The 22819-nt window shown below is 46.8% G+C and overlaps 1 protein-coding gene across 1 annotated transcript in view; it reads right to left on the bottom strand.

Moving 5' to 3' along the window:
- Positions 1-1793: 1793 nt before the first annotated feature.
- Positions 1794-22819, bottom strand: part of PAPPA (pappalysin 1) — a 221626-nt gene continuing 200600 nt past the window's right edge. The window contains exons 21-22 of the mRNA XM_044992846.1: positions 20119-20217; positions 1794-6254 (exon numbers count right to left, since the gene is read on the bottom strand). Of these exons, the coding sequence (XP_044848781.1) occupies positions 6147-6254; positions 20119-20217 (207 nt within the window). The 3' untranslated portion in view covers positions 1794-6146. The remainder of the gene's footprint in view (positions 6255-20118; positions 20218-22819) is intronic.

Here is a 22819-nt window from a genome sequence, read left to right as displayed (position 1 = left end):
AGCAAACGTACAGGCGTGAGGTACAGAATTAAGGGCTGAACTGAATTTTGTTGATCTGTTTCTTTCTTTTTTTTTTTTTCTTTGTTTTTCTTGTATACAGTAGACCAGTAGAATTCTTGTGAAAATAGATCCTCAGCACTTCCTTGGATTATCGGTTAACGTGGCTTCCAGAAAGTGCCAGAAAGATTCCATAATAATAATAATAATAAACATAATAATTATAACAATAATAAAAAGATACAATATGATACATAAATATGGAAGAGCAGTTGGTACGATGAATACATTTTTTCTCTAGATGAGATCACAGTTTTATTTGTAAATATTACACACATATATATAATATTACACATATAATATTATATATATAGCATATATATCTCTAATATGGCTTAATCCTGCTCCCATTGAAGTCAATAACAAAAAAAAAACCCTCTTGTTGGCGTTGATGGGAACAAGATCCAGCCCAACATCTACAGACAGGTAAATGATTACAGAGGCCGTACAATGCAAACTCCACAATGGTTCCAATTCCTCCCTCGTGAATTGCTGGTGAAAAATGTCTCATTACAGCCCTGGTTCTTTGTACTCAGAAGATCACAACCGGTGGCTGAATTGTGATCTCATAGATTGGAAAAAAAAAATCGGAACCAAAAAAGTTTTCAGAACTGAGTTCTTTTGGCTCAAGCATGACCCTCATTAGCTCCGCCTCCCCCCGCAAGGCTAATATTGCACATGTAGCGCCAAGACTATCTGCCGCTAGTCAAGCCAACTCATGCACTTGTGCTTGGCTACAGAGGAAGCAATTAGATTTTAACTGACTCTTAGAGCTATAGAATGGGGCCAAAAGGAGGGGAAATGGTTTGCTACAAAATAGAACATCATCCCCATCCTGCTATACTCCACGGAGGGTTTGAAATCTGGGCTCACTGGGAGCAAGAGCAACCCATTAGCCTTTCCATTAGTCCCTCTTGCCCTAATGAACTGGAGCTAGGAGGACGGACAGCTCGACAGCTCTGGGTCTGCTCTCAGCTCAATGGTTAAACTCCATCAATGAGAACACGGGGCTCAATCCAGCAAGGTGCAGAACACCCTCAAGTCAATGGGAATTAAGGGTGCTCAGCGCCTCTTGGAGGGACTCAGCACTTCACAGGATTGGGCCCCAGGATGGTGTAATGCGGAAGTAACTCAGTTGCGGTCAATGGAGCTACACCACTGAGATCAGAATCAGGCCATGTATCTCGAAGATATCAGCTCTCTGCACATGGCCTTCTCCCAGTGACAGCCCGAACACACATCTAACTCTCACTGGAGTCAGTGGGAGTTTTGCAGGAGAGAAGACTGCAAGATGAGGCCTTAAGGCAAGGATTCTCAAAGCTGTCCAAGGGAGTTAGATGCCAAAGTACTGGTATCTAATGCCCTTAGAAAATCCCAACCTAAGGGTCAGTTTAACCCATTCAGTCACCTCCTTGTTTTCTAGTTTGGACTCTAATGGAAATCAAGGGATGGAATCTAGGAACGGGGAAAAAATTAGTGCCCCTAATCCCAACTAATTGGAATTACCTGTCTGATCATTTAGCAGCTTTTCTTTTTTTTTTTAATTTCTCTCTCTCTCTGTCTTGTTGTTCTGAATTCAGACTGTGCAGTGATTTTTGAGTGCAGTAATTGGAGCACAGTGAAATACTGGATAAATGTATATGTACAGTTGGATAATGTAAAAAAAGCACAAATACACACGTTAAAAAAATCTGGAAAAAATAAATGCAATGAACCCACCCACCCTCACCCTCCGAAAAACAACAATATACCCCTCCCCTGCAAGAAACAAAAAACAATCAAACTAGCCTTATTTCCTGGACTTGTCACAAAGCACAAGGGAAAAAAAACAAAAACCAACCCAAACTCTGACCCCCCCTCCCCCAGACAATGCAATAAACACTTCACTGTATTTCTAGGGATAGCTACACATAAGTGTCTAACTCTCTACTTGTTTGGCCGAATAACACACAAAAAGAGGTTTTTGCTTTTCTCAGGTTTGGATCATGCATCTTTTTTTTTTTCCTTTCTTTTTCCCCCTCCTCTTTCTCTGATCTCTGTAAAGCCTTGTTGTTATTTTCCCCCCACTTGAATCAGTTGCAGCAAGAAACCGTTGTTTGGGGTTGTTTTTTTTTTTTAATTTTTTTTTTTTTTAAAACACAGGTAAAACCTAGAACAAACCGACAGTTACAACCAAGTGAAACCAAAACCGGAAGGGAGGTAGCTGGAACCTGACTCTGAACGATCCTCTGGCGCAACCCTCCTGTCTCAGCCTTGAGGGCGAGGGGCAGCAGAAAGTGCAAGAAAGCCTGGACACCAGCACAGTCCGTTTGGGGGTGGAGGGTAGCAGCTGATAGGGTTTTTCCACCCCGTCACGCATGATTCGCCACTTTCTGATCTAACTCTCCCTCCTCCTAGCCATGGAAGCCAGCAGCAGCAGGAGCCAAGCTTGGGCAAATCCTGCTCCAAGCAAAGATGATCGCCTCACTCAGGGCTACGGTGGGTGGGAGTGTTGGCCCCACGTCTCTGGCAGCTAGGCAGGTGCAACGGGACCTGCACCAAGTGAGCAGCTGCCTTCGGTGGCTTTATATCTTTTGTTTTGTGCATTCGCTTGGTGGCTTGTGTCCCTCCCGCCTGAGCCAACGGCCACTGAAGTCACTGGGAGTCGTTCCGCTGATGCCAATGGGGGCTGGATTGAACCCTGAAAGAGTTAACCCCTTATACACCAAGGATTAGATTGATCTTTTCCTCAGGACCGCTGCACAAGGGAGAGAGAGGGTGGTGAAGGGCCCACACCCCTTTGCGGCCCCTCCACTCACCCACCTATGCACAGAGGCAAGGCACAAGGGGAGGCTTGTGTTCAGGGAGCGCAAGGGGGCAGAGCTGGGGATCAGCATCCCCCTTACGCACATGCCAACCCAGGTTTTCTTCTGATGAAGCCCATGGGAGGGAATGCGGTGCGAAGCAGCGCCACCGTCCGCTGCTGGTGCTGCGGGCTCCGTCGGGGGAGATGCACGGCCTAGTGGGGAAAAGAGCAGCAGGGAGGTTCTGCCCTGAAGAGGGGACTGTTGGCAGACCGGGGACTGCAGAGCTGTAACTAGCCGGGGAGGCTGTATGGGTGAGAGGCCCCGCCTCCTTCCACACTAGCCCCTCCCCCTAAAGCAAGGAGGATGCAAATCTCTGTGAGCAGCAGCTGCCCTATCTTCTCCACATTGATCCCTCTCGATGCAAAAGGGGCTATTTTGGCCCTGAGTTCACAGGTGCTCACGGCGCCTTTGGGGCTCTATGCAGGGCTGCATTCTAACTGGGGAAAGTAGATATATAAACCAAACCCTTCTTAATACATAGAACTGAAACGTTATCGCTGCCCCTGGCCTAGCAGCCCTTTGCTCTCAGAGCTCCTGCCAAGCTGCCTTGGGCGTAGAGGACACAAGCTGGTCGGCATTTAAAGGGCCTCTGGGGCTTGTGAGCTCTTTCGAGGACACATGAAGCAAACTGCCAGCACAGGGGAGGGGCAATGCCACGGTCCCTCATGTATTTTCGTGGGGAAGGCAGCCTCAGGGCTGCAGGGGGTCTCTGTGAGTAAGCCCAGCTCCCATTCTCTTCAGCTAGATTCGAGGATGCTCAAGATAAACCTCCCTGGAAGCGCCATGATGCCTGACCAATCCTTTTCTCCTTGGGAGGGCAGCAGTGAGCGCGTGCGTGCAGGTGGGTGGGATGCCTGCATGACAGCCAGGACCGTACCTGTTCTGTGAATCAATAGAGGTGGGACCCTTCAGCAGATTTACGCCAGATTCACGCCCCAGCCCTCCCAGGCTGGAATCGTTTTGGGGTCATCCCTAGTTTACCTGCCTTTGCTTTAACAGAGTGAGTCCAGGGATGTGTTTGTCCCTTTATCTTTGGATCCTTAATCTTGACCCCAGTTCCTACAAGCCTGTTGATTTCCCATGTCGAGCCATTTTTACAGCCCCCCAGGTGCGCCATGGCTGGGGCAGGGAGCTGCAGCCTCTGTAGAAGGCTGGGGATTGACTACACCCAACAGAAATAAAGTTTCAGTCCAGGGAGGGGTCCTAAGGCCCCTAAATCAGTGAGTACCACTGGGCTGCCCAAGCTGGGCAATGAAGCACTGAGGGCTTTTGGTGTCACTGAGTTGAGGAAGAATTCCTCTTTTGGCTTAAAATGTTCCCGGGCATGTGAATTTTTTTGCCCCTCCCACGACATCCTTTCCCTTCCCCAGAGTCTAAAATATCAGGCAAGCAGGACGGGTCACTCTGGGCTGCACTAGTTCAAGGGACTGCTGCTGGCTCCAGGATGGCTTCAAGGGGAGCCGGGCACTAGAGGTCCCACATCTGGCCCCGTGGCCCTTGTGAACGCACTTAAATGAGCTGCCCACGCTCTAAAATGCCACTGCCATTCCCTTGTCAACGTTAGACCCGCCTCTCGCTTGAGCCCATTTTAAAGCCCCGCAGAAGGGGAGATTAACCCTTTCAGGAAGGAGCCCTGGATGCAAATCCAGCCGTTAGTGTGCAGACTTTAGGGATATGTTTGGAGTGGGTTGTAGCAGCAATGTCCGCACTGGCTCCGTTGGGTATCAGATTGACTCAATGGGATCTGAGCAACCACAGGATGCTGAATCCCAATTAAGAAATGACTGAGCAGCCGGTGGAAAGTGCACCTTTCAGGACCAGAACTGGAGGTGGGGAGGAGGGGGCAGATGGGAGGTGTGAGGGTAGCCTCTCTTAATGCCCTTCCTTTTGGAAGATTCCAAGCAGCTGATCTCCTGCTCTGAAGTCGCTGTGTGGGCTGGATCGCCCACAGGCCTGGGAATTTAATACTGACACACTGGGTTCAAAACTCTAATACTGTCCCCAGCCATTCTGTCCACTCGGCTTGTGCCTTTGCACGCTCTGCCTCTCCTCTCCCGTGCCAACAGGAGCACGAAGAGGTTGTTCAATATAATAGACACACATACCAAAGGGGAGGTGTAAGCAGAACCATTGGCTAGCTGGAGGTAAAGCAGCAAATCTCTTTGGCTGGCTGGTGTCCTGATTTCTTGCCCCAGTGCTGAGGAGAAAACCAGAGGGTCTGAAAGGCAGGTTGTAGGTAAGCTTTAAGGCAGATTGTTTGGTTGCTTGGGGTTGTTGTCACCCTGTCCTGACACAGTAAAGAAACTAGTTGTAGGGGACATAGCAGCAGGAGTAGCAGCAGCAGACATGCTCGAACGACAAGTATGGGGGTTTGATTTACCCTCCCTATTCCCTCAGGAGCAATAATCTCCAATCCTCAGTGCCAGCCTAACACATAAATGCCAATCCTCAGCCCATCCACTCGCTAGCACCCGCCCTTGCTTCACCACGGGACGGTCTGCTCACCAGCAAACATTTTGGAGTTCTCCCATGTGTCGGCTGCAATTTGCAGGCTGGATGTAGGCCAGTGGAGCCGCGCAGAAAAGCCCAGTGCAGTTTGCAAAGCTCCTAGCCTGGGTGTAATATTTCCATGACAAGATAATGCAACCCACATTTCAGCCGTCTGGCCATTTGGAAAGACATTCGCCAAGATGCGCGGTCCCGTGGTGAACCCATCCTAACCTCAGGGCCCTGGGCATGAGATACCTTGGCATTCAGCATCACTATAAGCTTGGCCTGGTTTCATCTGAGAGCTCAGCCTCTTCCATGAATGCTCTGAGTTATGAGCACTGGAGAGGGGAAAGTGTGTTTGCTTTGATCTCAATCTCTCTATTTATCTCTATAAATTTGTATATATATATATGGCTTGTTTCTCGCCTTAGATCTAGATACAAACAGTTCAAATTAGGTGGGCGCACAACTGCATAAACACATGCTGTTTTGATACTTAAAAGTCTTGACTCGACTCTTTGTTTTTGCTTGTTTGTTGTTTTTGCTATTTAAGATATACTTAATACATAACCCCCCACTTTGAGTTCTCCTTGGACAAAAATTAAAGGCAGACTGGGTGAATTCTAAAGGTCCCTGGTGCAGAAATGCCATCCAGTTGAGCAGCTAAATGTTAAAGACAATACCAAAAAGGGATGTGGTGTCTCTCCGAGCCTGCCTTTAGCGGTGTGATCGTCCATTCCGTGTTGCCGGACGTTACCCGCGACTGAAGCTGCGTCCATCCTTCTGACTGTTCTCTTGAGCGTTGGGGTCTAGGCAAGCACATTCTGCTTGTAGGTCACAGGACATAGGGAAAGGAATAACCTATGGGATAGAGGCAAAAACACAGGGAAGTGCATGAGGAAACACACTTTTCAACAGTCATGTGGATAAGGAACAGGTCTTAAAACACAAGATGCCCTCAGAGAACAGCTGAGCAGTTGGCTTCCTTGACTCAGTGCTATTTTTGGCATGTTTCCCCAAGCACTGGGACCCTAAGTCCTCTGTCCATTGACAGGACAGGTACAGCATGAGCAACAGCAGTGCGAGCCTTCCATGCCACTTCCTCAACATGCTACAGCCCTATCTCAAAAGGCCTGTCCATATTGAGGCTGGGGATGTGAATGGCAGCTTGGGTAGACATACCTGTGCTCTCTGCGCTCTAGCTACCTTGCTAACAATAGAAGAGATGATGCCGGTGTGCGGGGTTCGGTGCTGCGGCACAAGCCTACCTCCTCCCTCTCCCCTGAAGCATGAAGTTCTTGGCACTGAAGCCCGGCCTGTGGTGTCCTCATTTCTGTTTGTAGAGAGCTAGCTGGAGTACAGCTATGTCTCCACCAGAGGCCATTCACACCCATGGCTGCCATGTAGACGTACCCAAAGACACAGTCTGTAGTGGTGAGAGGGGAGCTCGGCAGGTTCAGGCCTCGGCCTACAGGCATAGAACGTGGGACCCTTGCCACACGTCACATTACCAACATGGACATGCTTGTCTGAAGAACTAGAGCTTTCTCTGCCAGGCTTGCGGCTGTCTTCTGCATCACTATGCTTGGATTGCCCTTCCTTATCCCAATGTGCCAGGCACCCAGCCTCTCCTGAAGCACTTCTCCCACAAGCACTAACTCATGACAAGGCACAGCATCGGCATCCCAAGAGTCAAAGTTATCACCGTGCAATGGGTCCTGTCCAATCTTGTTCTGTCACACACCACTTTGCACTTAACAATGATGAAAAGGTGCCTGTGTTTCACCAAGAGTGAGCCTTTAAACGCTTGGTGTTTTCAAAGTGCAGAGGCCCAACGACTGAGTGGGTGGAAACCTTGGAAGGAATGGGAGCGGGAGATTTTGCTCTGTGCAAATAAAATCTCCTCATTGTCTGTTTAAAGAAGAGCGTGCAGGAGTTGAAGTAACAGCCTGAAGTGCTTGGCTAACAGACATTGATTTCAGCCTATTGCATCATGGCATTTACATAAAGAGAAGGGGGTGGGGGAGAGTCTTGCTTGCCTGAAGTGAATTCCCAAGAGTCTCTCCCATCTGCGCAGACAGAGTTAATGACCTAATTCCCCTCCCCCAACCCTTTCCAGGACAGTGCTGCAACCTGTTCAAATGTTCTCGGCAAGTACAGCAAGCATGTGCTCACTCTCGTTCACTTGGCTCTGCTGCCACATGTTTGCTCCCTCGTTTTATGTGCACTTTTCTCCAGGCCATAGAGCTCGGATCTGTCTGTTCCCTATCGGTATCCATCCATCACTGGCACCTCGAAGAATGTGGACCATGCACTTACACACATAGTTACCATTTCTGTCCATGGAGCTATCCCTTCCGTACATGTGCCTGCGTGTCTGTGTACAACGTGCCTTTGTCTTTACACACACGGACGGGAAAGACGGGGGGGGGGGGGTGTCTTTATTTCACAACGAGGCAGCCTGAGATGGTAGGGTGACCAGACAGCAAGTGTGAAAAATCGGGATAGGGGGTGGGGGGTAATAGGAGCCTATAGAAGAAAAAGACCCAAAAATCGGGACTGTCTCTATAAAATCAGGACTTCTGGTCACCCTATGCGACGGGGACACAATGAAGCTAAGAAAAGAGCTCCGATAGCCAACACCGGGCATGGATTCGGTGCTCTCCAGAACCACCACCCAGCACGTCTGACTTCACCTTCACAAGCCTCAACCGTTCAGGTGGAGTAGGGCACTGGTTTTGTGTCAAGCTGTGGCACTCCCCAAAGAACTGAATCAAAGACCGGGTGACGGCAAAACGTGAAGGGAAGAGAAATTTCAAGAGTCTAAAAATAAATAAATTCAAATAGAAATCAGAGAATTTGTAGAAACTGGAGAAAACAGGAAGAGCTAAGAGGACACTTTGTCGCCTAAAGCTATAAGTATTTGCTAGGTAAGGCACAAGTGAAGGCAGTAAAGCAATGAGTTTTCAGGCCTGTAAGGGTGTATTAATTATATTAATTACTTAAGAATTCCCAGTGAACACACTGAGGTTTGATAGCAAATACCTTTACCAATAGGTTACACCTTGGTCCATCCCCAAACCAGTCAGGGCAAGACTGCTGCAAACCACAATGTCTCAAATATTCTTAAATGAGATGGTGGAGTCTATTGGGTATGGTGAAGACCTGAAGTTCATTGCTGACTACTGCTGACTCACTGTTTTGTCTTGGCCAAGCTCTTCTGTCTCTGTGTTTCAGTTATTCTCCCTGTAAACTGGGGATAATGCTCCTTCTTTAGAGAGATTGTCACTCTTTGGAACTCCAGAGTCAAGAATGAGAACCCTGTAAGAGGATGTCTTCAAAGAAGCACATTACAGGTATGTAATTTCCAGGGCTGGCTCCAGACCCCAGCGCGCCAAGCGCGCGCTTGGGACGGCATTTTGCCGGCAGGGCGGCAGGCGGCTCCGGCGGACCTTCCGCAGTCATGCCTGCGGGAGGTCCACTGGAGCCGCGGGACCAGCGCGCCCTCCACAGGCACGTCTGCAAGAGGTCTCCCGGAGCCGCGGGACCGGCGACCGGCAGCGCGCCCCCCTGCGGTGTGCTGCCCTGCTTGGGGCGGCCAAATTCCTAGAGCCGCCCCTGGTAATTTCCCTGTGCGCATCTCACAGGGCTGTGACGAAATACTGACTTTTGAACTTCCTGGCTCTCTGGAGTTTGTTACAGTTTGATGTCAGTCTGGTGTTCTTTTGAAATGAAGTCAGTGGGCCTCTCCTTATAGCCTTCTCCCCTCCGTCGGCCCCTCCTTCTTTGCTTTCTAACAAACCATTACAAAGACATGTGAAATCAGAACTGGACAATCTCAGGTCTCAATACAGAGTGAAATGCAACGGCCAGTGATAAACAGGAGGTCAGACTACATGACCTAAAGGTCCCTTCTGGCCTTAAACGCTATCAATCTGCGGAAAGAGAATAATCCCTCTGCACCATGAGAGCCTCTGGAGAGAGAATATCTTCCTCTGTGTTGTCCTAAAAGAACCCTACAGTCTGCCCTATAGGATTCTATACTGAAATAGTCCAACTAGTCCATGAGCCTGCTCCCAAAAGATGCTTCAGAGGAAAGTACAAGTTCTCTGCAGTGGAACAACGTGGCAATAAGGGGATTTTCCTCCTAATCCAGTGAGCGGTTGTGTTAGTCACTTTATACCCCTTAGATATTTTTATCCTATCTACTGTAATGTTCTAATCTTCACCTCAATGATATCTTAACAGCAGCGAGACTCCCGGGTCAATTATGCATTGTATAACAATGTACTGGACATTGATATGGATAAAGAGACCATCCACAGTCCCATCCGACAGGATACAAATCTATAAATGCTTGTGCTACAAGGCATAAGCCAATCACTCATTGACAGGGAAGAAAATGGTAGGATGCAATGAGGACAGGTAAACTCAAACACACATGGCTGATCCCATGACTTCAGCAACAAAAGAGCAGAGGAGAAAGGCTCGCGTTCGCACAGAGAAATAACAATTATAACATATGTTTGTTCCAAGCCCCCCTCCAGGGCCAGATTTTCACAAGTCTTTGGGCACCTAAAGCTGCAGAAAGGCACCAAGTAGGATTTCCAAAAGTGACTAGCTGCCTAATTCCCCTAGACATTTAAAAATCCCGCCCTAAGCTCTTTGGGGGCAGAGACTGTCTTTTCCTTCTGTGTTTGTACATTTCCTGACGCAACAGGGGCCTGGCCCATGACCGGGGCTCCTGCAATATAAACAAACACCAGTGCTAAGAAGCTGTCTTCCATTCCTTTTCACTGGGCCATAGTCCGGTTAGGTGCTTGAGCCCAGAAAAACACGCTCCAAACTGAACTGACTTTGTTTTTCAGATAGTTCTTTAAGATCCCAAGTCATTAACAGCATATATGACTAGCACTGACATGTCCAAATATATGCATTGAATCTAGATATTATATACACATTTAAAAAACAAATCTGTTTTCCTTCATTTAGCTCCCAAGACCTGCGTTCCCTCATGTCTCCCCTTGCAACAGTTGATGCCTAACACCCAGGAATGCTGCTGTAGCAGGAGAAAGACAGAATGTTAAAAACTCAGGTCTTGGCTCAGTGATTGTTGTGAAACAGACAAAGATACTGTATCCACAAACAAACTGATGTAGGCAGAGAACACCACAGCCCAAGAAGGGACTTGGAAAGGGGGTTAGGGGAGAGAAATGAGAGCGCATAGCCACATATACACACACTGGCATATGAGAGAGAGGCCAGAACCAAAAACCACAGGACGGATTAGCACAGAACTCTGGGGAACTTTGGGTCAAAAATCTGTATTTTGGTCCTTGGGTCTATCTTTAATACACACACACACAGTTAACAAAAAGAATCAAAAGCAAAGCCAGACAAAGAGACATGGAGAACACAGGAAAGCAAAGCACCCATTATTCCAGAATTAGAGCATCCACACACACAGCTATTCAAGAATCATTATTGCATTTTAAATTCACATCCCACCTTAATCTGAATTATCTTTCAAATGTAGACAAGTCCTTATGTTTCTAATCCCTTTCTGAATTTCACCAAGCATTCGGTCTCAATAAAATCATGTGGCAGTGAGTTCCACATGTTAAATGACATGATGTGTAAAAACTGCTTCCTTTCACCAGTTTTAAATGTCTTGCCTTCCAGCTTCACTGGAGGGGGAGAGGACAGACAGACATAGAAATAAAGAGAGACCACCTGTATGAGGACATTTCACCCTTTCAAACCTCTAAATTCTCTGTCAGCTCTGTGACCCCAAGGCTGAGAGGATCTATTTGTGATTCACAACTAGAAGTTGCTTTTTGTTTTCCCCCCTTTCTTTGAGCTGAAAACTCCATATAATGTGTAGCCAATTTTACATCCATCACAGACTACAGAAGGGATATAACCCTCTTCTCTGCAATCTCTACTTTAAAAGCTTTATCCAGCGCCCGCTGAAGTTCATGGGAATCTTTCTGTTGACTTCAGTGGGCTTGGGGGATCAGGCCCTTAATTTCTGCGTTCATACGTTACATGACAGGTCCTGTTCTGACTGTGAAGAAGAGAGAGCACAAAGACAGGGGATACATGGCTGGGATCCAGTCAAGGAAATGGACCAGAGGCAGCTAGTCCTCCTCACAGGGCAGCTATGGATTGACACACAGCTAAAGCTATCCAGACTCAGATAACCCACTGAGAATCGCTGAGAAAGGACAATCTGGAGGAAACAGATGGGAATGCGTTTGAGGGTATTACTCGCCTCCTTCCCAGGGTGAAATCCCAGGCAGGTACTGGGACGGCCGGGAGAACAGTAACACAAATAGCCTGATTCTCAGTCCTCCGCACCCTCTCCCCCACCCCTGCTTCACACTGTAGCTTCAATGCACTTGCGGCTGATTCACACTGACATAAGTGAGAGTGGAATCGGCCCCAATGCTGCTGGGGGGGGGGGTAGGGAGGAGCATCACATGTCGGGAAACAGCGTGTTGTTAGATAGGAGTTGAAATGTTTGCAAAATCTCCCTGATGTGACTAACTCTGGAAGTATGAAGAACCCCCACGTACATCCCCCCTCCTACGGAAAAAGTGCTGGGTCAAGTTAAGCATGGCAGGCTGCAGCGGGCCATTCTTGGTGGCCCCTCACCTCCCCCTGTACCCTCAGAGTTCACACACCAAGTGGGTGCTTTGTTCCTTAACAGGCCTCTTACGCACAAACACGTCTTGTACGGTTCTTCTCCCTGGTTTTTGGCATTTAGGTCACCAGGGGTTTTCTGAGATGATGCAAAAATTGACTTTTAACTCTTTGGGCTGGTGTGCAGGGTTCACTCCCAAACCAGGTCAATGCCCCCTCAGGGCCTGGGAAAGGAGAGATTAAAGCTCCTCAGAGGCCCAATACAGGAGGGTATGTAAGGTTTAGAAGGCCTGACTTGCCTCTCCCACGGGTGTACATCCAGAACTATCTCATTGATGTTCATGGGCCTGACTCTCTTCTCACTCATCCTGATGTAAATCAGGAGTTACCCAGCTGAAGGCAACAGGCCCGATTTGCCTCTCATTCACCCTGGGGTGTCAATCAGGAGTAACTCCACTGAAATGAATGTAATTACATTGGCATAGACCCGGCATGAGAGTAGAGTCAGGCCCTAGAGGGTATGTCTACATAGCAAAGAAAAACCCACGGCTGGCCCGGGCCTGCTGACTTGGGCTCACAGGGCTCAGGCTACGGGGCTGTTGTATTGCAGTACAGACTTCCGGTTTTGGGATGGAGCCCGAGATCTGGGAGCCTCCCAGCCCACAGGGTCCTAGAGCCTGGGCTCCCGCCCAAGCCCAGAAGTCTAACAGCAATGAAACAGCCCCGCAGCCCGATCCCCGCGAACCCAACGGGCCAGCCGCAGGTGTCTCGTTGCTGTGTAGACATCCCGCTAGAGTAGGGGAGGATGTAACAAGGAGGGCAGTAACTTATTTTAATTCCCTGCTCTTCATCTGCGTTCCTAATGCTGACAATCGAGGGGCTGAAAGGAGCAAGGGAGCCAGTTTGGCAAACCACATGGAGTGTGAAAGCAAAGCAGCTCTGCCGCTCAGCAATCAGCTGGGCTTCCAGTGCCTGTGCTACTGCTTGTGAAAACATGAATGTCATCGGTCTAAATAAGCACCAAAGATTTCAGAGCAGCCTGACCACCCAGAGGCAAATAGCTGGTGTGTAGTAAGGAAAGCCCTGTTCCTTGGTCTCTGTAACGCTTGCTAATGAAGCAAGGTTGGGTGGCTGAGCAAACACCGTCAGTTAGCACCTCTCCAGGGAATGCTGTATATTGTAGGGTTACAGCCTTTCTCACACCAGCCAAGAATCTGCTCTCCGGATAGACAATACGGGCTGCAACCATCTCTCCTTTTAATTTATTGCTGTCTGGAAAAGAATCCCTTTGTTGTTATGCAAACCAACTCTGAGCCCTGAAACGGCCACTCAGCCAGCCATGACCAACAATGCCCTCACATGTCACACAACCACTTGCTAACCAGGACCAAACATAACAAGTAAGCAAGTTCACCCAAACGCCTGGGTGACACAGCGCACTTGGAGCATGTACTAAACACTGAACCATTTCCAAACTAAGGAAGCAATGCTATTTATTGCATCCTTTGTTCCTTCATGCCCAACCTATATGGAACCTCTAGCTAAGTGCAGTGTACAGGAACAGCCTGCCAGGGGCACTGGAGGTGGCATGTCAGAGAGATCCACTCTTCTGGATAAGCATAGTTTCCTCAGTGGCAGCTAGACCACTGGCTATGTGAGCTTTCTCATATCCACGTTCTAAGCACTGCCAGTTAGGACTGTTGGTTTCAGGCAGAAAAGCAGGAATAGGAAGAAGAAAGTGCCATGATTCAGAGATGATCAGACTTGGGTATTTACATCTCCAGAGTACTCATAGATTGTCACTTTTACTTTTGGCCACAGAAGATGGATAGGGATCCACTGGATCCCACTTTTGGTGGGGATGGACACACTCATGGAAATCATTGCCGATACTACTGCACATTAAGGCAATATGTTTGCTCAAGGCTCTTTGCTTTATGTCCTGGTTTCTTGAGTGAAGAGGGTCAGATAAGTTTCCATGTGTTTTGGATAAACAAAACGTTGGACGAACCATGCCAGGTTCTCCATCCAGCACTAGGCCTCATTTGTTTTTCACTGAGCCACTCTGTTTTTCTCTCCATGGTGTGCACCTGTTTCAATGGAACATCAATCGGCTGAAGATTTGGCATTTTAAATGGAGATTTGTGCCAGGATGATGTATACTTGGCATTAGGCAAAGTAGTTGATGTCTAACCTGAGCTCTGAAACTGTATGAGACAGATTCTCCTTTCAACAGCACTGGGGCTACCCTCTTGCAATGAAGTGGAGTGGCAGGGATTTAAGTCAGAGGAGAATGTGCCACTGTAAATACAGTCCAGTTTTGCGAAATTTAAAGAGCTTGTTCTTCAGGGTTAGATTTGCTTGAACAAGTTGCAGGGACTGGGATGCAGAATCTTTAACACAGAGTGTCCGTAATTATAGTTTAGAATAAAGTATGTGAGCAGGACCCATTGAGAAATGGTTTTGATCTGCACAAGTTCTTTCTCGCCATGCTTGTCAAGTGAAAACTCATAAAATGGGAAGAAATGAGGAAAGTAGTGGAGGAGAAAGACAACTGGACAGGAGAAATCCTGGGGGTAGGAAAAACTCCCCCCACCAACAACAGGGGAGTAGTTACACCATAAGGGGTTGTTAAAGTTCCCCAGGGAGGAACTCTGAAATAAGTCCCCAGAGGACTCAAAAAGGGCAAATCTAGTGCCAATCTATAAAAAGGGGAATAAGGACAACCCAGGAATTTACAGACCAGTCAGCTTAACTTCAGTACCCAGAAAGATAACGGAGCAAATAATTAAGCAATCAATCTACAGACACCTAGAAGATAATAAGGTGACAAGTAACAGTCAGCATGGATTTGTCAAGAACAAATCACGTCAAATCAATGTAATAGCTTTCTTTGACAGGGTAACAAGCCTTGTGGATAGGTGGGAAGCTGTAGAAGTGGTTTATCTTGGCTTTAGTGAGGCTTTTGATACTGTATTGCATGGCATTCTCATAAACAAACTACGGAAATACAACCTAGATGGAGCTACTGTCAGGTAGGTGCATAACTGGTTGGAAAACCATCCCCAGAGAGTAGTTATCAGTGGTTCACAGTAAAACTGGAAGGACATATCAAGTGGGTCCCACAGGGATCAGTTCTGGGTCTGGTTCTGTTCAATATCTTCATCAATGATTTAGATAATGGCATAGAGAGTATACTCATAAAGTCTGTGGATGATACCGAGCTGGGAGAGGTTACAAGTGTTTTGGAGGCCAGGATTAAAAATCAGAATGATCTGGACAAACTGGAGAAATGGGCTGAAGTCAATAGGATGAAATAAGGACAAATACAAAAGACTCCACTTAGGAAAGAACAATCAATTGCACACATATAAAATGGGAAATGACTGCCAAGGAAGGAGTACTGTGGAAAGGGAGCTGGGGGTCATTTCCCATCCGGTTCTGGGCGCCACATTTCAGGAAAGATGTGGGCAAACTGGAGAAAGTCCAGAGAAGAGCGACAAAAATGATGAAAGGTTTAGAAAACATGACCTGTGAGGGAAGATTGGAAATATTGGATTTGTTTAGTCTGGAGACGAGAAGATGGAGAGGGTTCATGATAACAGTTTTCAAGTACATAAAAAGTTGTTACGAGGAGGAGGGAGAAGAATTGTTCTCTTTAACCTGTGAGGATAGGACAAGCAGCAATGGGCTTAAATTGCACCAAGGAAGGTTTAGGTTGGACATTAGGAAAAACTTCCAGTCAGGATGGTTAAACTCTGGAATAAATTGTCTAGGGAGGTTTTCGAATCTCCGTTATTGGAGATTTTTTTAAGAGCAGGTTAGACAAACACCTGTCAGGGATGGTCTAGATAATACCTAGTCCTGTCTTGAATGCAGGGGCCTGGACAAGATGACCTCTTGAGGTCCTTTCCAGTCCTCTGATTCTATACGATTCTATAAAATGAGGGGCTAGGAAAGGAACAGACACTAAATCAAAGGAACCCTAATACTGGGATTTGAGGCAATCTGCTCTTGGGGCTAAATCATGAATTATCGAAGGTGGGGCTGTTGTGCGCATCTGGTCTTACATTTGAAAGGACGCCAACAGCTTTAATGTTCTGTACGGAAAGATGCAAATAACCCCAGCAAGATGGGCGTGTGGGGAACATCTATCAATTACTTGTGTTGCTCCTTTGTTGGCCCCTGGGGCCTAATTTCTTCCTCAGCTCTACCTAACCCTTTCTACTGACTCCAAAGAAGTTGCACACATGGAATTAGGGACAGAATTTGGCCTTAACTTTTGCTGTCTGGGATCCCAGAATGCTATCGGCTTGGAATGTTACACCGACCAGGGAGTCCTTCCAGACAACAGCCAGTCTAGAGATGGCCAGTAAACTCCTGGGTAATTGCTTGCTTACTTTAACAATGTGCTGTATTTTTCTGAAACACGTTTTATAAATACCTTATTTCTGTATGTTGTGGGATGCAAACAAGAAGCAGCCGGGCAAAGGGCAAGCTGGCAATCTGTGCCAGGTCAGGAGGCTGCAGACATTAAAAAGAAATAGGATTTTATTTTGTCCTTAATGGAGGACCTTGTTCCCTTTGGATCCACAACAGAAGCCCTTTCACCCTCGATGACATGCACTGGGGTGACTTCCTTTGGCCAAGGAGAGCTGCGTGGCATTCCCTATGGAGTCCTTCAAAGCCACTCCGGGGTCATCCATAGCAGTAAAACATACTCTTTCCCTCAGGGGCTGACCATGCTGTCTGTATGTCTACTAGACTAGAAACTGAACCTGAGTTTTAGGTGCACAGCCTTTGATTGTTAACTGCCAGGCCTGCCAGCTGGTTCCATAAAGGATGTTGCAGGAAGTGGTGTTGGTGATTCATTAGGCGGTGCTCTTCTCTCAGACTCTTTGCCTGGGCATGGTGTTGTGGGACACTGCAGCTGATCCAGGAATGCACAACAGATGATTTGTCTGACGAATGTATCCTTTTCCTGCTTACTAAATACCCATGACAGATCACAATCGCCTCAAAAAATATTCACTTCAATATTACTGAATATCAAAGTATTCCATGCAGTTCTTTCATGATTTATCTTAAACTCTGTGGACCGATGGTGAGCAGTTCTCGGCAATTATTCGATATTGATTAGTTCAGCTGAGTTGTGATTGGTCTGGTAAGTCATGTGGCATTGTTTCCATTCCTTGACTGGAGGAGCGCACAAGGCCACGTTGTGCTAATATACGTGTGCGCCAATTTAAAACTTGGTTTCTGTGAATCCTTGTGCAAATTTGAAATTACCTTTCTGTGAACTTTCACACCAACGTAACAGGATTTTGTGGAAAGCAAACAGAAAAAGGGTCAATGTTCCAGGGACTTTTTGGTGGAACCTTTTATTTCCGAACGGCCCAGTTCTATGTGGTTGCTTTGCAGCTGGAGATACACCTCTACCCCGTTATAACGCCACCCGATATAACACGAATTCGGATATAACGCGGTAAAGCAGCGCTCCGGGGATCAAATCAAGTTCGACGTAACGTGGTTTCACCTATAATGTGGTAAGATTTTTTGGCTCCCGAGGACAGCGTTATGTTGAGGTAGAGGTGTACCACTTTTTTGGGAAGAGACATAAAACCAAAGTTTTGACCATTTGTGGTCGATAAAGACCTCAGTTTGCCTTTGGCATGACTGTTAACACCTGCAGCTTCAACCAGATATGCTATGATTCTTTGCTTCCTTTTTTAAAACAAACTGAGGTGGTGGTGTGCACTGTTAAACATCCAGAGGTGACTATTGCAGTGGAGACTGCAAAATGTCTTGGGATCTTTGGGGATGAAAGGTGCTGTGCAAATACACAATATTTTACTAGTCCTCTTTTAAGAGCCCTTGTGAGACCGTAGTGTGTGAGCCTGACACACCAGACAGCAGCGGTGGGTGTCTTCCTCAAATGCTTGAACACTTTCTAACAACTGCGTAGAAATACACCATCATCTGGTACTGGAATTAAAAGAGCTCGGTTTGCCCCTCCCTATGTCTCCTTCAGTTTTTGGCCTTTACACCCAAAATGTGTTTTAAGGCTGTGGCTTTTAAGTAGGTGGCAAATCGCGCTGGAAGGATTTGGTATGTGGAATATTTTTATGCATCTCTCTTTTCTCTCACCTTTCATTGTTTTTCCCCTTGGAATATCTCCTTTAACATTCCACTCATAATGCTCTTCAAAGGAGGAGGCTGTATTTGAATAACGATGCCTAAAATCTGTTCTCCAGCCAAGGGCCCTTAGACTGGAAAACAACTAACTTCCCCATATGGCTGAGTGTCTGTGTGGGAATTCAAACAGGTGTCTGTGAGCTGGTGGCCATTCCTTTGAACTGCATGAGAGACACTGCTGGCCTCAAATGACCCTTTTCCTCAAACTTTTACATCACGCTGTGTTCCTGGCTGCTAGATTATTATGCCATAAATTTAATAAACTAGGCACTGGCCATCTCACTTTTGAGTTGAAGATCCTAGGACTTGGTTGGTTTTCTCATTTCTTTTGTGTGTTTTGTTTGGTTTCTGGGTTCTTCTTGTTGTGTTTTAAAAGTCTTTGAAAGCTGAGTGCATGTATCTGGAGAAAACACTTCATTTGAGGGGTTGGCCCTTGTGAATGTTTAGGAAATATTGAGGATGGGATTTTCAAAAGCCCTCCGTGTTGGCCAACTCTGTTTCCATGGAAGAGAATGGTAAAACTCCCACCGAAGCCAATGGGAACAGAGCCAGGCCAATGCATAGCAATTTGCAACCTCTCTTCTCTCTCTCCCACCTTAGCATCCTATATGGAACGAGTCTGGAGGTCTTAGTCCAGTTCCTTGTGGAGAGGTACCCCGTCTTAAACCTACTGCTATACCAGTTGGGCTATACCAGCAGAGAGGCCAAGGACTCACTAGACCCTGGAAACTGACCACCCTCTTACATCCCAAGAGGTGGCCTGTTCAGTTAAGGGTTGAGGGATATCAATCGGGAAGCAATTGCCCAGTATATCCTTGCTCAGACCCATGCCGCCACCCAGGCAATACGTGATTTGTGACTAAAGAGAGAACTTCCCTTCTCAGGGCTGCCCCTTTGACTGCACAGTTCACACAAATCATTTTAAAAACAAAGCTCTATCGAATATCTGAAAAGAGGCAAAATTAGGAAAATGAAAGCACTACCCCCACCCCTTCTCTGCTGCTACCAGGAGATGACATTAACCTATCTCCAGTCATTGCTCACTGCCCCTTTCCAATATTCCCCGATGTACCAGAGACAGGTCACCGCACAGATTTGGTGGACATATCTGAATGAACCAAAGGAAAGATGAAAAAAGACCCTGGTACCGAGGGCCAACTTAGAAAAGATTGTGATCCCTGCAGAGACATCCTCTTTGTCCTCCAGGTGTAGTATACAGACTGCCTTTCCTTAGACAGGTACGACTGACCTTGAAACACACTACGCCTAGCATACTTCTATCTAAGTTACCTCCCTTGTTAGTATCAAGATTTTTGCCTTTCTATCTCAACCACAAATCCCAAAGAAGAGTTAAAGAGCTGTGCAAAATTCAGTACGTAAGCGTGAACACGTGTGGCTAAATTCTGTCAGTCCCTTAGTGAGCAACCTTGGAATCTACACTATATGCAGCAGATCCTCCTTTCAGTGTGTCTATCTGTAATTCCCACAAGAGTCAGAACGGACGTCAGACTGCTTTACTGATGACACGCCAAATCAGTCTTGAGGGGGCGCCAACAGTTGTCTGCAAAGCAGCCAGGAAACCACTGGTTTAGAATAAGACAGAAGGAGGTAAAGCAGTATCCCTGTTTAACAACATGTGCTGTATGGGCCTAAAGCAGGCTATGATGGGAAACACATAGGCACATCAAAGGAGAATGAGAGCTCCTTCAAAAGAACCAACAGAAATTCAGTGCCTTTGGTGGGACAATGTTCATTGCCCCTTGAAATGTTTGTGCAGCTGAAGATCTCCCCACATCCTGGATCTCCAGCTGGACACCAATTACTGTCCAAGCCTGAGCCTGCATTGTTGGGGAGCCCTGGGCGAGAGAGGGGCAGGCAGACCTACCTTTTTGGTCTTGACCGTTGAGGTGCAGCAGTCCCCACCATCATAGTTGCAGAAGGCTCGGTTATTGATGGCATCACAGTAGTTGTCCCCCATGAAAGGCTGAAAAACAAACAGCATGAAGATGCTGAGAATATGGATACAGTCCTCAGCGAGGGATCCAGCACTACTGTTGGTCGTGCCAGACACTTCCTCTTTAAAAGTCATGGCCATGCTCATAAGTATTCTAAAAAGACACCATGAAGCAGCTTATACCCAAACTTTTATTACTGCTGCACATTTAAATATGCCTTTGGGATGCTGGACACCCAAACACAACAACACTGAACTTGTGCAGGAAAATCTGGAAGTAAAATGGACTATTCTAGTTTCACCTTCCGAATGAGCTATGTGCAAAGAGTAAACAAAAAGCATAACCGGTGGGAAGAAAATTAGAATTGTTGGGCAAGATGTCCACTTGATGTAAATTGGCTCAACACCATTGACTCTCATTGAGCTATCGCGATTTACACTAGCACTGGCTTTGAGCCACAAAAAGCTTTTTTTTTTTGGTTTTAATTATTTAATATGCTAACAGTTATACAGGCAAGGGATTTTTTTTTAAAGATATGATTTTATTTTAACAAGGTCACTTAAAAATATGTAATATTTGGCTAATTGCCCAATAAACCTGCCAATTCATTTACTTATGCTACACGCCTTTCAACACTTAGAAAGCTGTCAATAGGGACTTTTTGAGGAGTACGCCTTTTACCTCCATTGGAATACACAAGAATGGAGGGGCTGCTTGGAGGGACAGAATGGGAAAGATAATAAATATTTTGCTTCGGTAAGAACATTCTGGGTTGAATCATCTGGGATGGGGGGTGAGGGATCAAACCTAGACATCGGTATTTAAAACTCTGTGCCTGTACTGCTTGAGCTAAAAGACCAGGTCTACCAGTTCAGCTGCAGTAGTAGACTCATAAAACCGCCATACATGCCACTAAAAGGGGACAAAGAGTCACATGGCATTAGCCTGGGTTACACTTTAAAAAGCAAAAAAGAAAAGTCAAGGAAATTCTCGTCTTGTAGCCTTTACTCAGGTAAAGCTCCCATTGCGATCAGTGCAGGATTTGTGGGGGAGGGATAGCTCAGTGGTTTGAGCACTGGCCTGTTAAACCCAGAGTTGTGAGTTCAATCCTTGAGGGGGCCATTTAGGGAACTGGGGTAAAAATCTGTCTGGGGGTTGGCCCTGCTTTGAGCAGGGAGTTGAACTAGATGACTTTCTGAGGTCCCTTCCAACCCTGATAGTCTATGATTCTATGTTATCACTGGCTTAGTACACTGCCTTCCCCCTGGCCTGGGATGATAGGGAAGGTTGCTCAACCCCCTCCATGCAGGAAGAAGGGGACTCCATACAGCGTGTTTCCTCCCTAACCCTAATGCTGGAGAACACGGCTTGGCCCATTCTTGGATAAAGCCCTACATATTGGAAGGACCGTTCCCTGTGCAGATGACATGTTTCATGCAGTAGTCCACAACCGATAGCATGGTAAAGATTTCGATGGGGATGCTGTGCCACTATGAATGAACGATGATGAAGAAGGTTTCTATTGACACAGAGGGATCCTGGCAATTAGCAATGATGGGAAAGAAAAAGCAGAAAATAGGCACGTCAGTAATAATAGCTTCTGGTAAATCATTACATCATTTCAAAGTCTGCCTGAGTAAGAATGCTTCTTAAATAGCACAGGAGTTGGTACCCAATGGTTCATCAGCACATGACTGGCATTTCTTAATGGTCCCTGGCTGTTGTTTAGCTCTCTCTAGAGAACAGAAGTGCCTAGCCAGGTTCTATGAAAGTAATGCGCAAGACTGTTTATGACAACCAAAGCACTAACAGTGGGATGCTTTTCATTAGGGAACATTTAGACAGAAAACTATTACATTGTCAGGGAGCTATTGCCTTCCGGGGTCGGGCATCTGTCTGCAAAAGAATGGCTACCTACCTGTAACTGAGCTATGATGCAGAGGTGCATTCTATGTGGGTGTGCGCACCCCGCACACTGAAGCCGGAGAACTTTGGATGCCCCAGTCTGCAAAGATGGACTGCAGGATGCTGGGCTTCAGAGACCACTCGTAATTCAGGAAGAAATTCCTGCTGAGGTGATCCACCAAGTTATGGTAGATCCCAGACAAATGACTGGCCATGGGGTAATGTTTTCGATGATGCAAAACTGCCAGAACCGCAGTGCCTCCTGACAAAGCATGTTGGAGTGTCCTCTCTTCTGCCAGTCCACACATCACGGGTGGTGGTGTCGGTGAGTATGAGAACTGCTGAGCCTCTGATGTGATCTCGGAAGGTCTGACAAAGCATTGTAGATGGCACGAAGCTCCAGGACAGTGATATGTAGAGAAGCTTCCTGTTCTGACAACAGGCCTTGAAACTTCAGTGACTCCAGATGCACTCCCCAACCTATTAAGGCGGCATTGATTCTGGTTGGTGGAGACCAAGCAAAGGGAACATTTTGGCACATGTTGTCCTGAATTGTCCACTACCACAAGGAATCTAAGATTGGCAGAAGAAGACGGACCAATCTGTCCAAGGAATGATGGTGCAGATGGTAGACCAACTTCAACCATATTTGAAGAGGACAAAGACCGCAGCCTGGCATATTAGACTACTCGTGTGTATGCAGCCGTATGGCCTAGCACCCTCTGG

The sequence above is a fragment of the Mauremys mutica genome, chromosome 18 (genome assembly GCF_020497125.1).
Source record: "Mauremys mutica isolate MM-2020 ecotype Southern chromosome 18, ASM2049712v1, whole genome shotgun sequence".
Classification (NCBI taxonomy): Eukaryota; Metazoa; Chordata; order Testudines; family Geoemydidae; genus Mauremys; species Mauremys mutica.
Note: the sequence above shows the minus strand (reverse complement) of the source record. Positions and strands in the feature narration are given on the sequence as shown.